The following is a 25811-nucleotide window of genomic DNA, read 5'->3' on the forward strand; positions in this document are numbered from 1 at the left end:
AGTGCCAGAACCTGGGTGCTTTGGAGAAGGTGTGCAGCCTGCACTCAGCTCCCGGGCAGCGAGGAGGAGGAAGAGGAGGAGGAGCTGGGGATTGCTCAGGTGGCGGTGGCGGGGTGAGGCTGCGCTGAGTCAGGCACTCACACACCTGCCTGCCGGCTCCTGGCCACTTAAAGCACAAGCAGCTGCCCGGCTGAGACTCCTCTGTACACATCCACTACCACATTTCACACCTGGCTCAGACAGGGAAAAGACCACGATGGGGCTGTTCTACAGCAAGAGCCAGGTAAGAAAAGGCAAGAGGAGACCCTGCAATGAGCTGAGCAGGCTGCCCTTGGGGGCAGAGGGGACCTGCTGTAGGAGCTGATGTTCCACCTCTTGTATCTTCAGCTCTGAGATTTATCCTGACCACCAAGAGTTTCTTTCTGGCTGGGTTTTGTGACTGCTTTGTGTTTTCACTTCAGGAATGCAAAAACTTTAGTGATGTAATAATTTACTATTTTGAAAATTCCCAATTAAAAAAAAACCAAACCTTTTTGCTTCCATCCAGCTGGGTTAGGCAAAACAACACACTGAGGAAAAATAAGTAATTATCACTAATGTCAATGAATGCATAGGGAGAGTCAGGAAACTAGTATTATGTGAGGTGTTAAGTATAGCTCTCTCAAAAATTGTGGCAGTTTTGGGGCATAGGGGAATGAATGGTAACATATTGTTTCATACTGATCTACGTATTTGTTGCAGTGATACTCCCTGCTCTATAGGTAGTGTGCATGAGGTGTCTCTCATATGTGCTTGTTGCATCACTACTCAGTTTTGCTCTTTCCCTTTTGCTCCTCTTGGTTTTTGGTGTGCTTTACTGGGAGGTTTTATGGGATTTGTTTGTCTCTTGTTGGTGGGATTTTTGGCTGGGGTTTTGTTGTTGTTTGCTTGATTTAGGTGGTGGCTTTTTGGTTTTTTTTGTCATTTAGAGCATTAAATGTGTAATTTTTCCTCCTTTTATTCTTTTAAGAAGGTAAATTACCTAGGGAAAAAAGTACCTCAACTTTAGTCCCTACATATTAAGTACCTTGTTTGTCTGATCCTTGCTTAAGATGAGAGGATGACAAAATCAAACCAGTTTCCTCACAGGTTTGTTAAATATCTTTCGGTAACCACTTTTAGGTTTAGGTGGTTTCCCAAAATCATAGAATCTTAAAAAGGCTTGGGTTGGAAGGAAGATTAAAAATCATCCAGCTCCAACACCATCCCCAGGGACAGGGATATCACCCATTAGGCCAGGTTGCTCAAGGCCCCATCCAACCTAGCCTTGAACATTTCCAAGGATGGGGCATCCACAACTCCTCTGGGCAACCTGTTACAGTGCTTCAGCATCCTCTGAGTAAAGAATTGCTTCCTAATATCTAATCTAAATATCTTCTTTTTTAGTTTAAAACCATTCCCTCTCATCCTATCACTAGCTGTGTAAAAAGTTGCTCTCCCTCTTGTTTATAAGCCCCCTCTAAGTACTGGAAGGCTGCAAATATTTCCTTCGATACACTCCTGAGAGTTTTAGTTAAGGAAGATTGAGTGAGCTGAATTATTCACAGAGAAATAATTACAGAGTTGTGGCTTTCACTCACTCCTCCTGAGAAGTTTGGGGTAGGTCTCTGGAAGGCACTTTCCAGGTCATTGTTTTTTAAAAGCCAGCACTGCTCCATATCAGACATAAGAATGTAATTATGTAGCTATAAATCAACAGATGAGCAGCATCATTACACCATGATATCATTATTAATTCCTGCCCTGCTAGATTGTTTGCTGTTTGTTGTGAAATATAGTGGATATATATGACATCCTGTGAATTTTCACAGACCAAGATGTGTGTCAGTTGTATTAATAACACAGCAAGGTTCTCTATCACACATTTCTCTGAGGTTGGGTTGCAAGAGTCAGATACTTGAGGGCTGACACAAGTTTCCTCAGTTGAGGGTTAGCACAAGTTTCCTCAGAATGAAAAATGGAGGACATCAGAGGTTTGGTCTGTGGCCACACCTGGCTAAAAACCTTCTGGGAAGAAGACAATGCACAAGGAGGAAGCTCAGTTTAGAAATGTTTTTGATGGTTGGAACTGAAACACTTAATTCAATTCTATCTCTGATTGTGCTTCTGTTCTTCCTTTTTGCACTCTCATCCCATGCATTTTGTGTGCTGTTCAACAGACAGAACCATCGCCATGCAACTTGCTCACCGTAAAAATCATACAGATGAAAAATGCCAGAAAGGCAGACTTGTGTGAGTATCTTTGCTGTATACCCCTGGAGCATCCTCAGGCTTGTAAAACTACTCTGAATATATCAAGTGTCACAAACACTACAGACTATTTATAAAAGGAGAGAGATAGAAGATGTGTGATTCTGGTATGCTGAAGATGAGGTAACACAGAAGATACTATTCTTTGTTTTATCTTTGTTGATATAACACTGAAGTCTAGCCACCAGTTGTAATGCAGAACATGTTTTTATACAGAATGCATAAAATATTTCCCACCTGAATCTGTAAATAAATGTTCTTCTGGTCACAGGAAAGATTGCAATAAGAACTTTCTTTCTATGGTTCCTTCTTAAAGTCTACCCTGTCCATTGTGTAACCCTGGGCCTATCAAAGAGTATTCGACGTGAGCTCAGGAGTGCACACTTGACATCTCTTACAGATTATCAAATTTGATTCAGCAATAGGCATGGCTCACAGTTAGCTTTTTCTATTCTTAAATATTTTTACAAACTGCCCAGGAATTATAGTTACACAAATATTTATGAATGGTCCGTAAGTACCTGAACTGCAAAACATTAGAAAAAACAGCTTGAATGACAACCACCTCCTCCTGTCTGAGGAGATGGCTGATTGTCTTGTGTCTGCTCATTTATACAAAGGTCTGAATGCAAAAAGTTTCTATATGAACAGGCCCAAGCTAAAGTTGTTCACATAAAAAGATCCAGGACAAGAGATTTTTGTGCCTTTCCAACGTTATTTGCTCCAAGTTCTGCAACAGTTTGTCTAGAGACCAAAGGTATGTGAAGAAGAGTTTCTCACTGATTTTTATTGAAGAGCAGTAAGATGCTTTGTTGTTGATGAATGTATGGGGAAGAAGAGTCCATATGAACCTTCCCACTGGACTACTTCTACAGTGTGGAAACCATATTTGAAGCTCAGTTATAGTCTGGAGAGAAATCCCTTCCTACAGCTAAAACCTATTTGAATGTACAAATGTGCATGCTGAACTGAAAAAAGAAGTGTGGAAAACTGCAACCCTTAGATATCTCCCTAGATAATGATGTTTTATTAAAACATCTGCATGATAATGAGTTTACCAAACTTCCTTTCTAACTTTTTCTCATCTAGACCAATGCTTTTCATTTTCATCTTTAAGCTGGTTTTGTTCTGAATGGAGTTTATTATGTTTTGATGCTGTCCTATTCAATACTAGAAAGTTTCTCGGGCATGGGACTGGTAGTGAAATGCTCAGCCTTTTCTGCTTCCCAGTCCAAGCTGTGTCCTGCCAGCCCATAAAGCTTTCTAAAGGAGCACTTTGAATGACAGAGGTGATTTTGGAGGGGAAAAAGTTTTGCATGAAAAAACCAGGACAAATACTTGCAAAAGGTGAATGCTTTGCTTTTTTGTGGACATTCATCATGCAGGAAAAGAAAATCGTATCAGTCAGGCAGCACTGCCTTGCTTATGTTTAAATGTTGAATCGAGTTTTGACTGACAGCTGCTTAATTCCAGTAACACTTGATTTTACTGAGTGTGACATTTGTCAGCTGTATTTATCAGTAAGATTTTCTTTTAAGCTGTTTGAGGACATATTTTTCTATGCAGACAGACTTGTAGAAGTCACAGATTTCAATGACAGGCTCTTTATCATATGAAAAAAACCTATATTTCGAAAGTCTAAATGAATTAATTTAACCTCTGCTTAACTTTGCTGACAGTGTAAAAGCTAGTGCAAATTGCATGTTCGTAACTTTAGAGGCCTTCCACTGAGAAGCAGCAAAATGGGAGTCTTGAGATAAAAAAAAAACGAACAAAATTTTGCTGGTTTGTGTAAAACCAGGGGAGTATTGTTGAGTTGATTCAGTCGTCTTTACAGTTCCCTAAAGATTAGCTTGACACCGCTTTACAAACTCAGAAGCATGTGTCCTCCATCACCAGCAAAGTAGACTTCTGTATAGGACCATTTTCCTAACACTGATTTTTTTCTCATTCTTTCTTTTCTCAGCCCTGTTGTTATTACTTTCTTTTTCCTGCAAACTTTTATAGATAGAACAAGTTGGCAAGTGTCACCTATTTTTCTTTTACCTTACTGACTTTTGACATTTAAAATCAGCTTCTTCTATCTCTTGCCAATTGTGTCTAACCTTGCACTAGGTTTCTGTAGAGTTTTCAGATCACTTTGTCTAATACTCATCTAGTGCTTGAAAGGTCTCCCAACGTGGTGCTGCAGGTTAACTTCATTATTAGTCTATCTGCTCCATTTTCCAGGTAATGGAGATGGGAAAATTAATCCAGAACAAGAGAATCTCAAAACCTCACTAACATCTCTTATGCAATATATAGTAAAAGACCTTTAATGGGAGTTCAGTGCATAAGAGAGTATTTTTAAATAAGATAATTTAAAGTGTTTAATTCTGCTTTTTAAACCCCGAATCTTTCTAATGTACCCTTCCCACTGATCCTTCGGTGTGTAATTTATAAGACTAATTTCCACTTGTGTATTAATGCATATCTGATATCCTTGATAACACATGTGAATTTAGTGCCTTGTTTGTGTTCTCCACATTCCCCTTTCTCACTGAGCACACCCACATCCTCATCAGGCTCACTGGGCTTCTTGATACTCCCGGACCTGTGATTGCTTGCCAGTTCCCAGATTTGGGTGTGTCCCCCATAAGCATCCTGACACCCTAATGGGGTAAGACTTGGATGTGCATCAGTCCAACCCACCCTTAAAAACACAGCTTTGTCTGCTGAGAATTTTCAAATTTCAAGATCAACTGCTCACCTTGGGCAACCACCACAGCTCTGGAACAAACAGAAGGATGTGGCTTTTCACAGCATGAGGTTCAGCTTGGGAATTCCCCATGGCAGGAGATAATGAATGCCAAAAGTTTATGCAGGTTTCAGGCAGAGTCTGGACAAGTTCAGAGAAGAAAAAAATATCATGTTAAAGTAGGATCAGGAAGCGTGTATCTTGAATTTTGAGGGCTGAGAGAGCATTAAATGATGTTTTCTCTCTTATACTCCCCTTAGACACCCATCTCTAAATGTGATGCATAATGTCCTCTGGCACTGATGTCCTTCCTTGATAAGACCAAAGGTCTTTCCCAAAAAAAAAAAAGAAGTCAAAGAGACTAAAGAATAAGATACTGCAGAGAAGTTAAGTCTTTGAGTGGAACTAGCAAATGGAAAAGCAAGGAAACAGAGTGTTAAGGGTTAAACAATGTGAAAGTATAGAGTTAAAAATATTCTTAATCATTTGCTTAGTAAGACTAAAATATTTTTTAAGCTTTTACAATTTTTTTTTAAACTATGCTTTTTAATTTTGGAAACTTCAAATTTTGGATTTTTTTATATAAGACATAAATTTGGGTACTATCCTTTATAAAATTATTAACTATGTTTTATATTTTTAACAAAACTTTTTTTAATGGAATTGCAGTAGCAATTCTGCCACATATGAGATCAATTCATGTAAAAGTCCCTTGAGATCCTGAAAAGAAATATAGTCAGTGAAATACATTATTGTTTGAGGAACTATGTTTCACCACGATACTTATTGCAGGAACATGCAGACTTCCTCTGGTGTTCTGTCCTCGCACGGTTGTTATTGTTTCATTGTTATTTATTGTTTACTTCACCATTTAAGCAGTTGCAATTATGCACCAGCAGCCTATTGTTCTAGGTGCTGCATGAAATACGGTTATAAAATCAGAGGATGTGGACTGATGAAGGCCAACAAGGAAGATTGTTTAGCAACATCTCAACAAAGGGGTGTTTTAGGGAGGGATGTAAATGAGACTCTTAATACTGATTTAGCGATACCTGTAGGGTGCTCCACCCAGTGTGAAGGGCTGGGTGGGAGAAAGTGTGAAAGTGTTTTCTTGAAGTTTACCTATTAGAAGATTAATATTGAATGCTCCCTGGGGACAGGAACTGATCTCCTTGGACAGAACAAATTCTGATAATCTGACTGTAAATAGCCTTTTGGAAGGCCACAGAAGAAGCCCACATTCTTATTTAAAAAAGAATATAAGAAGTTTCAATGACATCAATTATCTAATATTCTACCCTCTAGAAGACAGCAGTGCTGACCTGTCCACCCGCCCTCAGCCAGATACCTACTCAGCTATGAAGTGGGGGAAAAAGAAGAAAAGTACTTCTCTCAGCTGGTGTTGATAGCTTGTATTTTGTGGCTTGGCTGGATCCAAGTGCAGGGTGACCAGGTCAAGGAGATGCTCTGGGCAAACAGTGTTTGAGACCATATTCTTGGTTCAGCACAACAAGAAAAGACTATACCATAAGTGTCATGAATAATCTACCTTCCAGAAACAGTGAGGAGCTAAAGGCAGTCCATGAGGAGAAAGATGCTCAAGGCTTCTGCCCAGGTTACAGGCAGGCTGAAGGTTGCAGCTGTTAACATCAAAAAAGGAGATGGAATTAAAATTAAAATGTTTGGTTTAGCTCTGCTTGAATTTGAGCTCTCTATGAGGCAGGTGAGATTTCAGCTCGAGCCAGATGAGCGGATGCCCTGCTCTTTGGGATGCAGCATGGGGCTATGGCTGTGGTGTTTTTTAGCATGGGTCATGTTGTTGTAATGCTTCCTAATGGTAAAGCACAATTAAGATCCAGTCCTGCCTGCTATTATCGTGGAAGATAATTAGACACTTAGTGTAATAACTGGACGAAGAGACTGTGCTTTCATAAATACCTGCTGCCACACCTGCTTTTGGCCGGATATTGCCCCACAGAAATACCATGGCTGCCATCCCAAGCATGTTTGACAGCTGTTCACGTGTCGTGATCGAGGGGAGAGACCCAACAGGTCACTGGCGTGATGCTGTGCTGTGTGTATCTTGTGAGAGCGTAGTTGCTGTAGTTAGGTGGTGGTTAGGCTTAAGTACCAGGGTGATGGGGGTTTGCTTGCACGTGGCTGGCAATGAGAACCTCATACGTGTGCATGCACAGGCAGTGGGATATTGCAGGGAGACCGACCAGGTAGGGCACAGGGTAGGCTGAGGAGTGCCATTTCACACATACCTGCTTATAGCTGGAGGTGGTCAGGCAGAATACTGGACTGAGGTATCAGAGATGTGTAAAAAAGTTTCCTGGGTGTTGTAAATGCTTCCCTCTTAACACCTGGAAAATACTTTACAAACAAGAGGTAGTCAGCTTTAAGAGGACATTTCTGGAAGTGCAAAGGGCATCACCAAACACATTTTGAAGATGGGAAGAGGGAAGCATGCTTGTTTAGTGGCTGTGTCAGAAGTCTCCCTGAGAAAGTCAGAGATCTAAATGAGAAGTCAGGGCTCTGATGTCTGACAGGTAGTTATTTCTTAAAGGTGTATGATACAGTGTGATAACAGACAGTGATTACTTACAGAGAAAAAATAATTGATGGAGTTTCCAAATAAGACTTTGTTCTTTGCAACAGATGAAGTCAGAGCATGTATTACTAATTGGGAAATGTCAGCAAAATAAGCTTTTGTTCACCCATAGACCTACCCATTTGGATCCTTCTGATCCTTCTCCTAGTGGGGACAAGAGCCAACAGCAATCTGCGCTGATATCAGTCTGGGCTTCCCAAGAGCCAAAAGAGATTTTTATGTGGACATTTCCTGTATGCACACAGAATTTTGGGAGCTATTAGAATTGTTAACAGCTCAGCTGATTTCTATGTATTTTGATGGTTTTTTTAGAAATCATATCTCTTAATATGACAACTACTTCATCAGTCAAAGTTACTCTTCTTCCATTCAGAGTTACTCAGAAAAGATGACTTAAGCCTCAGAGAAGTCAGAGGAGAAAATAAAGGTTGATTTTGTTAATCCTTGAGTTACATGTGGGGAGTCAATAATGGGCCAAGTCAATTATTTTGTGTTTCCCAAAGTCCAGTCTGCCAATAAAACTGAGTGTGACAAGACTTAGGCCTATTCAGATGCTGTTCAGATGAAGGTGTGTCTGTTATGTGATGGCAGGAATGGTTGAGTACATGGCATTACAAACAGAGGAAATACAATTGTACTAATGGGATTGGCATTTATGGCAATACTCCCCATTGCTATCTTTGGCACTTGTGTAGGTTGTCATCCCTAACTAAGAGATCATGTTCTGTAGGGTGATCATCCCTGACTTTTGAGTGTGGGTCTACAAGCTTGTTAATCTAATGATTCATACTTGCCTTCTATTTCCTAGTAATGATGACAAATGTATTTGCAGGTAGATTATTCTGACCTCAGAATGAAAGTGCTTGTTGATGATGCAAGCATTGCAGACTGCTGCTAACCACTGTTTCCCACTAAAAGCTCCTATGATGGATTTGTAAAGCCACAGTTTACAACTGGCCTCTTCAGCTGAGAAAGGAAAACAAAAACACTGAATATGCCCTCCCTACATCTGGTAACATTAGAATTCATAGGTGAAATTTATGACCTGAACACACATCGAATGGAAACCACAGAGCAATGCAATTTTGTGCAGAGAAGCAATGTCAGCTCACTCTGTGCTGGGAACAGCGGACAAGCTTTCACCTGCACATGAAGTGTTGCAAATACCTTTGCCACCCTGGCTGAGGCACAGAGATGCAGGTGAAAACAGTGACATTAAGCAATACCCTTTTTTTATACAGCTTTATTGCTGAAAGCTCTGCCCCAGTATAGCTGCTTCTCAAAGCAAATGTTATCTATCAAACTGTTCAACCTTTCAATGCTTTTCTTATAATCTTCTTCACAGAAGATTAAATTCAACTGATTTCATCTCCACAGGTGATTACTCTTTTCTTGAATTTTTTTCTTTATATTTTTTTTTCTTGAAAAACTGTGTTGTTGAGTGTTTCCTTCTTTAACTTCCATAAGGGAAGAAAGTTAACTGAAAGCAGATGCCTTTGTAGAAGATGTGCCTTCTGTAACAGCAATTTGGCTTCATGGCAACCTTCAATGCAATGAGCTCTTACCTCCTCCACATTGGCAGCCAGAGGTCCTAGAGAAAAGAAACGATGCTCAGACAGTAGACAAGACAGAACTTACAGCCAGAGTTACTCTAGACATATAAAGGCATGTTCATGCTTACCTGTAGAAGCCCCAGTGTGTAGTAGCTGGGCTCTGTCCATGTGCAGCCCCTGTCACAGCTGCTAATGTCCACGGTGCCCAGCTCCGTGAGGCCGCTGTGTTTATGTGCCCCAATGTGTATGGATGGCTCTTCAGCAACACAACTGAGTATTTTGAATATGTTTTTTCTCAGGAATTGAAAAAGAAGTAGTTCTCAAGAAAAGCACACTGACAGGCGTTCACAATAGTAAAGCAAGATGGTTGTCTAGCAGCAGCTTGATGGTACTGAACTCTGTGTATTGCTTTGTGTACAGGGCTAAAAATGCACACAGGGCACCACCTGACAGGGAACTAGATTGTTTCATTGGTCTATTGCTTTCCTGCTTTCCCTGTCTTCAACAGTAAGTCAGTCTGATTGCTACGTGAGCCTGAGCCTGCCAACAGCTTCAGTGCAGCATTTCCGCACCAAGACTGTGAAGAACAACAAGAACCCGACATGGAACGAGACCTTCCATTTCACAATTCAGAGCCAGGTTAAGGTAAGAATGCAGATACCTCCAGCACCTATTCTTACCAAGCATACCATATAGTCCTTCCACTCCACGGGTCTTTCTGAGTTCCCTTGCGAAGTATTCACACTCTCTTACTGTACCTATTTAGATTTTCATGGTTTGATAAGACTGTATCTGCCTGCATATAAGACTGTCAAATAGAGTACACAGAGACCAACTGCAATGTTTTATTTTTTCATTCTGGAGCTTCTTTCCCAAGGTTCTTCAACTCAAATGAAATATCTGTAACATGTTATATTTGTTAAACCTTTCATATTTATTTTTCCCCAGAACATTCTAGAGCTTAAAGTGTGTGATGAGGACAATATAACTCAAGATGACCATCTCCTCACTGTTTTCTTTGACGTCTCCAAAATCCAGCTTGGAGAAAACATTCAGCTAAGTTTCCAGCTGAATCCACAGGTATGGATAAAAACCAAGGACAAAGCAAAGAGGGTGTGGTCAGTGAGAATATGCTTATGTGGAGAGCACACCAAAAGGGAGCAGCCACCAAGAGGCCCTGCAGTACGTATTCCACTTGTCCTGCAAGGCCTACACTAGGAGTCTGCTAAATTAATGGATAAGATGCTAGAAGAATATGATACTAGAAGTATAACACATACAACATGAAGGAAATTAAGTCTGTGGCATGTGCAGTAACAAAAGGTGGACACTGGTTTATAGAGACCACTGAAGAGCATAGATTCCTGTATGGTATCTCTCTTCACAGGAGACCAACCTGCAGTGACTGCCTTTATTTTCTTTTGCAGGGAAAAGAGGAGCTGGAGGTTGAATTCACAATGGAGAGCAGGTGTGTAAGATGAAATAGGTGGAGGTATAAGATGGAAATACAAGGTTACTACTACAAATCAATTCACACTTGCAGCCCCTTAACACTGTCAACATCTGAATAAAACAGAAGCAAGCACGGGTGCTGGTGGGAGCATAGAGACATCCCTGATGGCAGCTGCTCACCAAGCTGAAAAGCACATTCTACATAGGAGGAAGTTTTAAGTTTCCCCTATTGTTCCTTAGTGTGGGATCCCAGATGTTTAGTCTGTCATAAGAATATTTTCTTTCTGTGTTTCTTTGCTGACTGTACAGTTAATGGAGAGAATAAGCATGTAGATCAGTCCTAGTGCTGCTGTGGATTTTTAAGGCAAATGGTATTTTTTCCCCTTTTTTTAATGGCATGTTGGATGAATTCACCAGCTTTTTAGCTCTGATGCCACAGGTTTGAACTGAACAACTTAGGGCAATAATGTAATTATGCCATTCCTGTGTAAATTTTCTTCAGTGTGTCAGAAAATGACCCTGTCTGATACAGTGATGAGTTCCTCTGTTTAGCAGATGTCCACAAACGTTTTAAAGTCCAGACTCTAACCTGTGAGAGGCAAACTGGATTGAATATGCTGGAATATGTGGAATTTCTGATGCTGTTTGTCCATGCTGCCTGTCCAAAGATGGACTTTTAAAGATAAAGATAATGTAATAATGCTTAAAGAAGAATCAAGAAAAGGAGAAAAATAAGAATGTGCTGATTTTGAATTGATTGTTTTCCATTTTGTCTTTCAGTCCAGATCCTCCTGAAAACATTGTTACTAATGGAGTTCTAGTGGTAATTTTTATTTGATAATCCTTTCCCCTGCTGTATAGGAAAGCATGTTGCAAAGCTGGTGTTAAAGGTACCAGGCCATGTGGTGGCATGGAGGCATTGACCAAGACACAGTTGGTGTTGGCATTGGCTTTCCCCTGTGCTCCCAGCTAGAGACTCACACTGGGAGAGGTGAAAGCTGTGAAGACTGTGAGCTGCCGCCAGTGCTCACCTAAACTGAGCTGGCCTCTGGGGTATGACATCCCTCCCTCTGCTCAGGGAGAGCTGGGAAACCTGTTTGGAGAGCCTTCTCCTGTGGCTGATCCTCCCCCCCCCCCACTGTTGCAGGCAGAGCAAGAAGATCCCTTCTCTTTCCTCATCCCTATGCATTCTGCTATTTCCCATGGGAAAGTCCAATGCCATCTCCCTAGACCTAGTAGCGGGGTTGCAGGCTGGCACCACCTGTCCCCTGAGGTGCATGCCCCAAGACCCTGTGGGCATGTGTCCAGTGGACTGGATGAGGCAGAGCTCTCCTGATAGTGAATGCCTTTGTCTCTTGCCCTGCTTGTCTCTTGCAGTCCCGTGAGGTTTCCTGCTTGGACGTGCAGGTGAATGATGGGAGGCTGAGGAAGGACACTATGGGTGAGCATTGCACTGACTTATGGAGCAAATCAGGTTGCCACTTAATGGCAGAAACACTCAGTGTTTTACACTTGAACATCCTGGTTTAAAATTATTTACGATACAAGACAAAATCTGACTGATGCCAGTGGCCTGTGCAGGAGGTTGTACATGATAAAAAATACTCAGATTATTCCTGAATGTGGTGAGATAAGCATGTGGTATCATTTCCCCACAAAATATTTTTCTCTGCAGTAACATCTTGCCAGATACTTAAAATTTTCCAAAGCATTTGTGCAAGGAATTGATGTTTATTGGGTCCTAAACTGAAGCTAACTCCTGTTGTTTCTGGATTCTGGGACAAAGAAAATGGTCAGAATGAGAATTGGGCCTATTTTACCATCTAACTTCATAAAATTTCTTTAAATATAACAATACAAAAATGCCATTAGGTGAAAAACAAGACACAGTATATTAACAAAGACATTTGCTGCACACTTAAAGCAGTGTGTCACTGCCATGTCAAGCCCATACTTGTGGAACTGTGTGCCTCCTAGGCAGTTTTTAAAGTGTCTTGTCCTGACATCTCATGATGACCCCAATCCAGCACACTGCTTAAGCACCTGGATGATCCAGTTGAGCTCAGCTGTCACAGAGAAAAAGTTTGCTAGATGTGACTGAAAATGCTTAAGTCAGGTAATTCTTTTGAAGGCTGACTACATAATTTGGAGTGTGTATCTTTACAGAATATATTTCATCTTGAACCTTGTGGGTTGATATCTTTCTATATAAAGACCATTTTTACTTACTTGAACAGACATATCTGATGCTTTTTACATGAAAGGAAAAAAATCACTAGACATGGCTTTGTAAGTGCCAGAAGTATTTCAAAAGAAATATTACAGGTTGAAGGAAAGAGAAACATGACAGAGGGACTGAGATTTAAGTGATACCAAAGAGAACTGTGGTCTGATACAAAAAACCCATGTTTTTCCTGAAAGTCCAAAATTTTCAAAGTATCTCAGCAACAAGACAGTATGTAATACTAAAACATTATTCTAGTGTAATGATAAGGTATTTTTCACATTTCAGACTTTCAGAAGAGAGTGTCCCCCCAAACTATTATTGGCTGTGAATCATTACCTAATGATCAGAGCTGTAGTCTCAGCTATCAGAAATATATCTAAGTGCAGTGGTACTATAGGAACAATCACTATATGGCACGTTCTGTATACCACCTCTAAAACTGCAACCCCCAGATAAGTCAGTCTATTTATTCTTCCTATAATTTGCGTAACAAAATGACATCGTTACTTTAGAAAAACATTTATTACATTACTGTGCAAACAAATTATCCCCATTTTTTGAAGAACTTAAGTTTGAAACACCTTTGCTTCAGAGAGAAAGTTTGCATTGACTGTGGACGGGTCGTACGAAGGAACCCAGACGCACACGCTGAGCTCCTGCCTGTGCGCGGCGTCCCCGGCCAGGTTCCACTACATCAAGTACAACCAGTCGGCGCTCACTGTGGCTCTGCCGCGGCGGAGGCGGCTCAGCAGGGTACGTGGGCACCACTAACAAGGGCTCTGCGGTGTGCATTCCATTGGGGACCTCTAACGCCCGAGTGTGTGTGCAGGTCTGTGTGTACTGGGAATCGGTAAGTGCATGTATGTGAGACAGGGGAGACTTTTACCTTTTTTTCCTTTTTTACCTTTTTTAAACTTTTTTTCCTCCTTTTTCTTTTTGTAGAAAAGGTAACTTGTTTATTTTTTGTCTTATCATTTCTTTCAGTCTATATCAAGTCAAAATGAAAGGGATATGAATGAATCTGTGATTCTACCTCTGAACTCGCTTCCTATACAAGAGAAAATAACAATAGGAGAGGTGAGAACAAGTCTTTCTTAACAGTAAACAGCCCAACACACATTCAGTTTGGTGGATGATTAGTCTTAGAGCTCAGTGATTCAGTTCCTGTCAGACATGAAGCATGACTACAGTGTAAGGTGTGAATGACAGTCACTCTGCAATTATGCAATAGTTACTTTTTCTTTTGTTCTGCACGTGGTTCCAGGCATGCTCTGTGCAACCCTGTTCTGAGTTTAAACTAACTTCCTGAGGACATGTCTAATATGTAAGTTCATCACATAGTGTGCAAGCTAACAGTAATGGATATGACAATTAGGACTTACATTTGCAAAGGGAATGCCTGAAGTAGAAGATAAAACAGAGATCATTCATATGTGTGTGGTTCAGATGTCCAGCTTTCAACAACCTTCCCACATAATGAATGTTAAGCTATTAGAAGCTGAGGGGCCCTAAACCCACCTAGCTTATGTGAATGGCTTACTTTTATTCAACCCAGACTCTGCTGGAACTTGTGAAGGTCTCTCACAGTCCAGACCATTGCTGGCCAGATTCTCCAGCCACGTTGCTGAACTAAAAGATAGTGAAACTCAGACCCTAGATGGAGTGGGGGAGGAAGGCGCAGGAGTAACGACCTGAGCATGCTTACACTGTTTGTATTGTACTTTTCAGGACAGGACAATTGACTTGTACACAAAGGCAAATGAATGGTAAGTGAGTCTCCAGCAAGGCCTGATCTTGTAACTGGGAGGCATCTGCTCCTACACAAAGCTCATTTGAAATCAGCAGGGGTCAATGCAGGCTCAATTGGGAGCAGATGTGTGAGTTCATTACTGGGTTGTAGGCTTCTATTTGTGAGGTTCTCCTTTTAAATTGATGGCAAGTTAAATCATGGATCTCCTGTCCTCCAAATATCCAAGCTGCTAGTGCATCTCAGCAAAAGGTCTTGATCTGTGCGCACTACTATGCCCACAGATGGAAAGACCAGCTCCACAAATAAATCAGATTTCTGAATTATATAAACAAAATAACTTCAAGGCATAGGTAACTGTTTTTCTAATCTCACGGCTGCAGTGCCTGTTAAGTGGTTATGTAGTTACAGGATGCATGGCAGCACTACTGAAACTTGAAAAATTAATTATATGAGCAAATAAAACCGGAAGTCTGTTGTAGATACCATAACAGGACAGTGTTATGCTCTGCCTTCCCATTTGCATCCTTGTTTTCAGCTACAGCAATTAGCAGAGGCCTGTCTGCGCTGTTGTTGATTCTCATTTATTACATTATACTGTCCCCAAACTGGTCTGTAAACACACATAAGCACAGCTGGAGTTGTCCACAGTGACTAATAATATAACAATATCTGTGCCCTGGTCTCAGGACTCAGGGTCTGTGTTTCAGGCCAAGAAACCTTGATGCCCGCCTGGGGTTTGACCTATGCACAGATGAACAGAATTTCCTGCAAAACCGAAAGAAGGTAGTTGCTGCTGCACTAAAGGATGTTCTTCATCTGGAGGAAGATCTGCAGGAGCATGAGGTAACCAGTTAAGGGCACTGCTGGAGGATTTTTCTCTCTCCTTTCCCTCAAGCCTGGAGATGAGGGGTGATTTTTTTACCTCTATCTGAATAAGGAATGAGGACTGTTAATATCAGCTTGTCCTCCAGGGCACTTTGCTGCTCAGCTAGAGAGTTCAACTGTCTGTTTAGATGAGCAAAATCTCTGTTTCCACTCAGCTTACAAGTGAACCATTTGAAGATGTTTCAAACCAATAGTTTGGTCTGTGTTTCTTAAAAATTCTCCCTGAAGTGCCAAGACCTAGTATATTCCACAGGGATGTATAGCATAGAGCAATGTTGCTTTATCTCTTAATTTATGTGTTTTATTTTACTAGTGTCTGGATGCTGCTTTTGTGTTTCTGTAATATTTTGACATTATTTGCACCTTAATGCCACTCTTTCATCTATGATTTCTGCTCTTTTTTTTGGTGTCAAACAGGTGCCTATAGTGGCTGTGACCACAACAGGATGTGGCATAAGAGCACTCACTGCCATGTATGGCAGCATTTTGGGTCTCCAAAACTTGCGTGTTCTGGATTGTGTTTCATACATCAGTGGTTCGTCTGGCACAACATGGTGAGGAGTCATTTTGATACTGTTGTTTGGATCTTGTTGTGTTAAGAAAAGTCCATGTTTTATCTTAGTTTCCGAAAGGGTAAAGGTGATCAATGGAGTTATTACTTCCATCTTTGGGCTATGAATGCCAAGGTTACCTGTGAAAGGACTACTGTGCATCATGACCTATCCCTAACCAAAAGAGGAGACTTTGTTGGAAGTGTAAACATCCTTAATCCTATGCAAACTGGTCCTTTATTGTTATTTACTGTTTGACAGAAACAGCATTGACAGCTAGTGTAGCTGCTTGTGTTGGATCTCAGATGAAGTGATTTTTGACTGGTTGCCTTTAGACTTGCATTTCTGCTCAAAGAAAGCTCAAAGAGGAGAGCAACTAAAAGATAAAATGATAAGTGCCCAAAATTCTGCAAAGTGTATTCTCTGAGTTTTAAAAGCATCCTGTTCATTTTTCCCTGCATTCCATCATGTTTCCTGTCTCCAGGACAATGACAAAGCTATATGAAGATGCTGATTGGTCACGTAAGGATCTTGGGGAACTAATTATTGAAGCACGGAAGCAAGCAGCCAAGTGCAAGATGGGGGCTTTTTGCTTGAAAAGTCTGAGGAATTATTACAGAGAACTGAGCCAAAGGACCCAAGCAGGACATAAAACCTCTTTTATTGATCTGTGGGGGCTCATGATTGAAGCCATGTTAAATGATGGGGTAATGTCTACACATCTTTCTTCTCATAAAGTTGTTGACTTAATATTTATGACCATTGCAAGAAACTAGAGCCCTAGGAAGAGACACCTGGTCAGTAACACTGTATTTGGTCCACAGCAGAACACCACTTATTTACATTAATAACTTGGAGACACAGTGTATGTCTACACTGGAGCCTGAAGTGTGATTGAATGTAGCAGAAATGCTCAGGCTAGCTCTAAAGTAACCAGAATGATGATTAACACTACAGCTGTGCAAGAAATTTTTAAGGTTCTTAGGTGTTTTTTATAGCCCTATGCTTTTATCTCTCCACTGCTGCATTATTTGCACAAGCTGCACTCATAACTTGAATGTACTGCAGATGTACCCTTTACATCCAGCTGTTTGTGACTTAGTGATAAGGAAGTATATAGATCCAGAGCTGGTGAGATATAGTAGCTGCAGTGGGTGCCTTTCAGCCACTTTGAATTTGACCTCTCAGGATCTTCAATTTCTAATTTTATTGTAATGATACAAGCAAAAACATTCCAGATTTTCTCCAGACTGGTGATAGCTGGAGAAAAAGCTATTTTATTTCAAATTTCTGTAAGCATGGTTTACATTTTGTCTAGATGAAACAGAAAAATTAAATACTCTCATATCGTATTTCACAAAGTGTTTCCAGCCTCAGTGCTACATAGCAAAATTTGCTAGAATTTAATTTGGCCAAAGTATACTCAAAATCTCCATTTCATGTGTATGTTTTCAGTATTGGACAGCTCAAGAACTTTTCCTCTGTGGAAGTTAACTTTCAAAGCAGTATTTAAAAAAAGAAATCTTGATTAGAAGGGTCATTAACATGCTGCCTTGAAGAACTCGTATGATAAACAGATGAAGTATATGGTAACAGCTTTATTACCCAGATATGCCATATATTTTAACTTACATTTAACCATACAATATTAGAACAAAATGTGAAGTGATTCATTGCTGTCATTGTATATTGAAAGCAGAACACAGTTGGTTATCTTAACAGAAATGGTTCCTGCTTTCTTGTCCTCTGTTATTCAAGGACATGGAAGTAAATTTAGGAGCAAATTCAGGAAAATTGTCTTAGAGTTTATAAGATAATGTCTTTAAGGAACTGATTATAATCTAACTCTTTGGGGTTTTTTTTCCAAATCCAGAAAAGCCACCACAGACTTTCTGATCAACGTCAGGCAGTGAACCAAGGTCAGAACCCACTGCCCATCTACCTTGCCCTTAACGTCAAGGACAAAGTTGCCACCAAAGACTTCAGAGGTAATGTTTGAATTCTGAAAAAGAGCTATATTTTCACCCAGGGAGATACATTGTGGGGACACATCATAAATAATGACGAATTGTTTTAAATTCTCACTCCAAGGCCAGAGAAATAGTGTTCAGAAATGTAAAGAGTAACTGGGTTGGCACATGATACACGTCAAGAGTTCAATATTTTACAAGATCTCTTGGCATATGATTGTGTATTTTCAGGTATTTACTTCAGACTAATAATACAATATAATTCTGTGGCACAGTCTCAGAAATTATATGATTTCTTAAAGAAAGTGATTCATTAGATCTTTAAGTTTACTTAATATATGTTTTGGTCCATGACGGGAGTTGGAACTACATGATTTTTAAAGTCCCTTTCAATCCAAACCATTCTATTATTCTGTTTTTCATAGTTGGCTAAAGGCAATAGAAGACAATGTGTGTTTTAGTCCACCTTCCATGAGAAAACTTTGTACTCACTAGATAAAAAAAAAGAATTAAAATTTTCCCCAGCCCTGACATTGTTCATTCACATACCTGCGCACAGTGTGACAGCTGATTCAGCAGTGGCTGTTGGCAGGGTTTGCTCAGGACATGTGCTAAGCCAGTTTTCTTGTGAGAACCAATGCCTGAAAGGCTTATTCCAAGCCTAACAACCGGACTATTTTCTGTAGTGGAGTTAACCTTGTTGGTGCATGTATTGGCAGAGTGGGTGGAGTTCACACCGTATGAGGTGGGCTTCCTGAAGTATGGCGCCTTCATTCGTGCTGAGGATTTTGGCAGTGAGTTCTTCATGGGTCGCTTGATGAAGAAACTCCCTGAGTCACGAATCTGCTTCATGCAAGGTAACTCACCAAGCTGGGGGAGTGACAAGATTTTAATAGAAACATTAATGAGTCAGGAACTCACTCCCAGAAACCGGCTGTCAGCAGGAGGCAGCAGAGGTACTGGGTCAGTCAGCTGACAGGCTCCCCTGGGAAGTGGTCGCAGCACCAACCCTGCCTGAGTTCAGAAAGAGTTTGGACAATGCTCTCAGGCACAGGGTGTGATTCTTGGAGTTGTCCTGTGCAGGGCCAGGAGCTGGCTTGATGATCCTTGTAGATACCTTCCAACTCAGGATGTTCTATGATTCTGTGTTTCCTGAGACTCATTCAACTGTCCTTGCCAGCAGTGGTGGTTTTATCATTTGGTCTAAGATAAAAATAAACTAAAATGACAAAGAAGTTGTCGTACCTTTGTGACTGCTTTTGAAGCATCATCATTTCCTGTAGCTTGCAAAAACTTTTCAAAGTTGGAAATGTATGACACTCTGTGGAAGCCAAATAAAAAGTTGAAAAGAAATCAGTGGGACAAGAGAGAAGAGAATCAGAGAAGCAGCTGGCTGAAAATATTTCCTTATCAAAGGAAAAAGGAAATGAAAATAGGAACATGACAGCTGAAAATAAAATTTAAAAAAAAAGTTCCAGGTAACCAGGTAAAACATGGTGAGAGGGAAAAGACTGAATTTTATTCTGAAATAAGTTTACCTTTGGAGTCTGGCACTGAAATAGATGCCTGAACGTCTGCAAAAATTTGATAGAAATACGAAAAAGTTAGAGAAGAGCTGGGGAAGGAGCAGAAGGCAGTTTTAAAAGAACTTGTGTTTACATCTGCATTGCTTATTATGCCTCTCCCACTTTCTAGGAATGTGGAGTAGTATCTTCTCCAAAAATCTCTTGGATGCCTGGCACGCAGCTGACAATTCAGAGGACTTCTGGAACAGGTGGACCCAAGACAAAGTGACTGAAATAGGTAAACCAAAACACCTTCCTCCAGGCCCCTCTGTCAGGGTAACTGCACTCACATTTCCCATTTTTTAAGCTTTTCTGTCATCCTGTTTCTCTCAGTCTCTGGGTATGGAACATACCAAAAAAATTAAGTTATTTGGTTTTATTGAATAGGCAGTGGTTCGCTAGTGAGATTGTGACAAGAAGGAAAGGCACCATCAGACAGGCCTTGATGTAAAGGAGATAGGGATGGACACATAAGGTGGTCCCTAAAGTATTGTGTTTAAAAGGCTTGGAAAGAAACACTTCTGTCAAAGCCTCATGTCATCTGTTTGTTAGCCAGAAAGAAGCTTCACTGTTTCCATTTCAACATCTCCTTGCCCTGAACAGCACATCCGTCCCTCAAAATCTGACTAAACTGAAAGACTTAGTAGACATCAAAGTCAACGTAGTGGAGATCTTACACCACCTGAGAGAAGCAGCTCCAAACTGAAAGACCATTCCTTGAAAATACTCATGAGCATCCTCATGATAAAATTCAAGAAAAGCCAGTGAACAGACTTGGGTCCCATTTCTGTGGACTATGTTTTCAGAAAAAACCCGCCAAAGTCTTATGTTTGAGTTTATGTAAGTAATTTGCAAGTTTTGTTGAATTCAGGTGTCTACACCTGAACCAAATAGGACAAACTGGCTTTTTAAAAGTAAAAATATTTAGTTTGAAAGCAAAATGCTAAAATTTTTCTATGCTTTTCAAAATAAGCTTTAAATTTAACCTACATGGAATCGAAAAGCAGTAATCCCTTAAAATGTATTAATAAAATTATTTCCCCTGTTTGTTGTTTTCTTGGAGAAGTGAATTACTTCAGTGTGTATCCAAACCATACAGTTTTATGAGAAAAATGTTCTTTTAGTCATGTGTAACCAATCAGAGTTTAGAAAACACAAGTAAGTTTATACTTTTGTCATGAAATTAACTGGAACTCATAGCAGATCATAGGGAAAATAATGCAATGCTGAGCTGTGAACACATGATTACAGAAGACTCATTGACCCTTTCTCCTCTTTGTGTCTTGCCTCTTCTTAATTATGGTTGTAATTCAATGTAATGCCATTTATGCTGTGTATCTCTAGAGGAGCAACCAGACCTGCCTGAGAAGCCATATGAAATGGCTACATGTGTTTTCACTCCTACAAGCGGCCTCTCCACAACGCTCCGGGATATCCTGACGGATCGCCCTGCCGTCTCCAAATACCACAACTTCCTAAGGGGCTTCCAGATGCACAACGAGTACATCCAGCATGAACATTTCATGAAATGGAAAGGTGTGGATGGCTCTCCTGCCTACATGTCTCATTGGGGTAGGCACAGGGGCTGGGAATTAGTGAGGGACGTTTGCATGTCCTGAAGAGAACTAAGCAGGTTTTGTGGTTACCTGTTAGCGTTCACTGAGAGGAGGGAGAATGAAGGAATTCCTCACACCTTTCACTTTCACTAACACAAATGTTCAATTATTGGGTCATTGGGTATTCAAAGTCCTCACAGGAATAAAAATTGCTAGGGTTTGGGTTCTGCACAAAGTCAACATCTGCATAGGTTTTGGTGCAGTTCATGGGTTTAGAAACACCAACAAAATGTGAGTGGAGAGGCTGAAGGAGCCTTAGGATTGCTGCATGCTACCCTAAAGCCAAGGGGAGATACTGCATGGGAGGGGAGCTCACCTTCCTTTTGCTTTCTAACTTGACAGATGTCTTTCTGCAGTTTGCTAATAGCTCTGAATCTCCACTCTTTAGACACTTTGCTAGACACCTCTCCTAATGACCTGAGAGGCAGCTCGGAACACCTGGAGTTGGTGGATGCAGCTTTCTTCTTTGAAACCAGTTACCCACCCCTTATGAGACCAGAGAGGAAAGTGGATGTCATCATACACTTAAATTACACAGGTGGATCGCAGACGTTGGTGAGAAGTCTCAAAACTGGTTTTTTTTTCCTAACGGCTTTTGCTTTGCTTTGCTCAACTTTCAAACAGATGTCTCTGAAACATGGAACTTAGTGGAATTTAGTAACATTCTGTTTTCAAACCTTAGAAGAAAAAGGGAAATTTCTAGAGGGGAAAATATGTCTATTTTTCTCAAACTACTTTTGAAATATCCCTAAGTTCTTCACCAGTGAAATACAGACAGGCAAAGTGAAGTTAAGAAAGTCAAGCTGCAACATCTATTATAGTCTTATATATAATATTTAATAGCACAAATATAGCCAGGAAACTTTTGTGATCCAAGTGCTGAATTTAATCTGCATTTTGCTTTTAAATGTAAGATTTTTTTTGCTTTTTTATTTTAATGTTAATTTTCTAGCTGTCCAGGAACAGCCTAGTGAGTAATGAATTTCTTAATCTTTATTTTTATCTCTCTTAATAAATATATTCTTTCTCCTTAAATAGTGGACTTGGAGCAAGGTATCAAATGCATTTACTGTGTTTGCAGAAATCTGATTTGATTAAAATGGTTATATGGATTTTGAAATCAGTATTTACCACATATATAGACAGTTTTAGACCTCAAAATACAGACTTGAAACTGTAAACCTGTCCCTGTGGGACACCCCAAAACCCACAAGGTTCAGTGGTTAAGGTTCTCTCCGTTTTTCAAGTGGAAGACATTGCAATGGTGCAATTTCACATGAAAAATACTTGTCTTTGTACTTCAGTGGAAATGATAATATCTTCTACTATATTTCTTTCTAGTATTCTGAAATCTTTTGGAAATACTTAATTCAAAATGAGGTGGTACTTTTTTGTTAGATAATTTAAAAAAATTAGTCATCACAAATGAGCTTTCTGATGAATGTTTTTAGTGCTATATTTTGAGGTCTAAAATATGTTATTTGAAAATCTCATGTTATTTCTAAAATTCAAAGTTACAGATATGGGTAGGTTGGTCTCTAAACCCTGCTGAAGTTTATTGAGGTCAACTCACGAGTTATCCTGCTATATAAACAGACAATGGGACTGGGAATCCTACTGTCTTGGACTGCAAATTTAGTTTTGTTTACATCCACATTTTTTCTGACTTAGTCCTCCTTTAATTAATGGTCTATAACATGGTTTGAATTTATCTGTTCTGTTCCTATATCATATTCCCATTTTAGAGACATGCCTTAGTACAGATTTAAACTCTCTTTACCATCTTGATATTAGGTATTTTCCTGGAAAACTATTTCCAAATGGCTCCTTAGGCAACTGAAAACCAGTCCTTGGATCTGCAGGTGTCCGCATTATTTCTGGGTGTCTGCCTCTCAGTCTGTTTTGTGCAACTTTGCATGAACTACTGGGCTTTGGCAGCAATCTGATCTTGGCTATCTTTTCTGTTCCCTGTGCTGCTGCTCTTGACCAGCCCTTGGAGCAGGCTTGCAGATACTTTGCAGAGCAGGAAATTCCATTTCCCTGCATTGGACTGGTGGATGATGAGAAGAACCTGAAAGAGTGCTACATGTTCGATGGTGCAGACACCCCAGGAGCTCCTCTGCTGCTTTATTTTCCATTAGTGAACGACACTTTTCAAAGATATGTAGCACCTGGTAAGTTAACAGTACCCAGCTAACTTTATTGACTCAAGGAACAATCCCAATCCCACTCCCTGGGTGTTTTTTCCTCAACCCAATACAACCCCTCTTTGTTTGTTTGCTTGTTCATACTAGTGAATAGATTGCAAAACGGGATGATTCAAACTGTTTGCAAAATCTGGTGAAGTCTTGTGCATAATTTTATTTGTGTCTTGGTGCAATTCAGGGAAAGAAGAAATGTGTTCCTCAATTAGAGGAATGGAAACTAATCTCTTGTAATTTCCAGAAGTTTACTTTAGTGTATAGAAAAAACCATATTTTTTAAATTATGTGTGGTTTTATGACAGTCAGATCTAGGTGAGAATCACAGTGTAGAACAGTTCTGTGGAGGGTCACTGTGCCTTCTATTTAGACCATTTAATATGCTGGCTGAATATACTGGAATATCAAAGCAATAGTACATGAAGTGTCCTTCTGGATTAGTATTTGAGATGGAGACTTTGCTTTTAAGATCATTTCCAAGCCTACTAATATTCTGCTTCCTCCGGTCTTATATATCTCTATTGTTACTGGTTTGTGTTGTACTGAAGAACCTGTCTGGTAAGACTTGAGCACCAGTGACCATACAAAATGATGTGCCATGAGCTGGCCAGTAGACAGTGCTGATTGCAATGGAAATGGCATTTAGCGACTTGTTTTTTATTCCAATAGGCTTTGTTCAGAAGTAGATTTTTCAGACATCATAGCACTGCACTTATCTTTATAGCAATTGCATCTGTGATCTCTCCAAGTTATTCTTGACCCATTCTATCAAAGTATCGTGTGAGGGACTATACAAACACATTTCTTATTTCCTCTTGACAGGCATGACACGTAGTGCTGCTGAAATGGAACAGGGGAAGGTTGATATCTCCAGTTTCTCCTCTCCATACTCAACCAGGGAGGTCTCACTGAAAGCAGAAGATTTTAACAAGCTTCTGAAGCTGACTAATTACAACATAATGAACAACGAGAACATCATTCTTCAGGCCTTGCGCGTGGCTGTGGCACGAAAGAAACAAGCCCTGAGCCAGCCAGCATCACAGGCACAGCCCTCTGCTTGAACAGCATTATTCTCTCCCTTACTAAGTATTTACCAAGACAGCACATACATGATAAACACTTCACCATATTGGCAGGGGCCATGTCTTTCTAAGTAACCTTCTTAATCTGATCCAGAGTTGTGGTATTAAACTCAGCAGTTTCTGTTAACACCATCTCACTGTTCAAAAGATGAAGATTCAGCTGTGTGTGATAGGGAAACAGCATTAGCTCTCTTTCGCTGCAATCTCTTATGGTCTTGGTGGCTAGTTCCTAATATTTTTTCATATGCAAAATATTTTGGCATTTCACTGGGACTATTGGTAGCAAATCCATAAAGCCCTCTTCAGACACAGAAGGTGATGACCATGCAGTATCAATTTAAGACATTTTACTTTGTTTTGATAACCTGAATTAGATGGCCTTCTACCTTTAAAGATTTTGTTTCCCAGGTGCTTTTTTTTTGGTCATAAATAGTCATGAAATAAATATTTTATGAAGGATGTTTGATTTTTCATATTTGTGTTGGATAACAGAGATATGGATCAGTAGCCATTTAGGTCTTTGATGACACCTGTTCTTATCAATTAAATCAAGTGTACAAATTTGTTTTGAAGGACTACTGCTATTTCCTCTCACAACCATGTCCTGTCCCAGATCACATATGTGTTCTTCAGTTATCTCCCCAAAATGCAATTTTGCTTTAGCATCATCTGGAACTTGTTCAGTATAGTGTATTGAACCATTATGAAAACAGAGAGCATGTGAAAGGGATTGCAGGATGTATGGTAATTGAACACTGGAGACATGCAGTAAGATACCACTTTCCTCTTCACTGCATCACAGCGTATCCCATGCTCAAACACACTTAAGGCCAAAAAAGGTCCAGCAGAGAGAGATGTGGCGCTTATATGCATTCTTCCTTAGAGGTGAGTAACTGGAGAGAGAGAGAGGTATTCTTTTCTATATCTGGAGCTGGTTAAGAGGTTGGTTTTTGCTGGTTTTAGGTAGTAGCCCCACAGAAGCATTGCGAAAGAAAGGCAGATGCTGGCATCTGGGAGTTTGTGAAGGGTCAGCCAAGATGAGACTTACAGGAGTCCCTCAGAGCCTGGCCTAAAACAAATAAGGAAGAGCTATAGGAGAGTACCTTCTTTCCACAAATTTTTCAACAAGGTACACAGACAATTTCTGCCTTATATTCTAAAATCCCGTTCACTGTTTTATCTGAGCAGCCACTCGTGAGCTCAAACTAAGGTACCTGAACTGCCGAAATGGGTATCGTGACTGACTCCTTAATGCCTGCCAGGGAGGGTATCATTATATTTGTCAAAGTCCTCCTCTGATTGCAAAGTTCTGGGCATTC

At 40.2% G+C, this 25811-nt stretch overlaps 1 protein-coding gene across 1 annotated transcript; it reads left to right on the forward strand.

Annotated features, from left to right (window-relative positions):
- The first annotated feature begins 137 nt into the window (after positions 1-137).
- On the forward strand, positions 138-25057 carry LOC116446113 (cytosolic phospholipase A2 epsilon-like). The gene is made up of 20 exons (XM_032113358.1): positions 138-283; positions 2199-2271; positions 9702-9838; positions 10142-10273; positions 10621-10661; positions 11426-11468; positions 12023-12086; positions 13465-13625; positions 13857-13949; positions 14601-14638; positions 15309-15465; positions 15925-16061; positions 16543-16765; positions 17932-18046; positions 18748-18885; positions 19724-19831; positions 20938-21129; positions 21598-21764; positions 23200-23383; positions 24233-25057. The coding sequence occupies exons 1-20, from the start codon at positions 257-259 to the stop codon at positions 24469-24471; spliced, it is 2469 nt and encodes an 822-aa protein (XP_031969249.1). The 5' UTR covers positions 138-256; the 3' UTR covers positions 24472-25057.
- Positions 25058-25811: the final 754 nt, after the last annotated feature.

The sequence above is a fragment of the Corvus moneduloides genome, chromosome 6 (genome assembly GCF_009650955.1).
Source record: "Corvus moneduloides isolate bCorMon1 chromosome 6, bCorMon1.pri, whole genome shotgun sequence".
Classification (NCBI taxonomy): domain Eukaryota; kingdom Metazoa; phylum Chordata; class Aves; order Passeriformes; family Corvidae; genus Corvus; species Corvus moneduloides.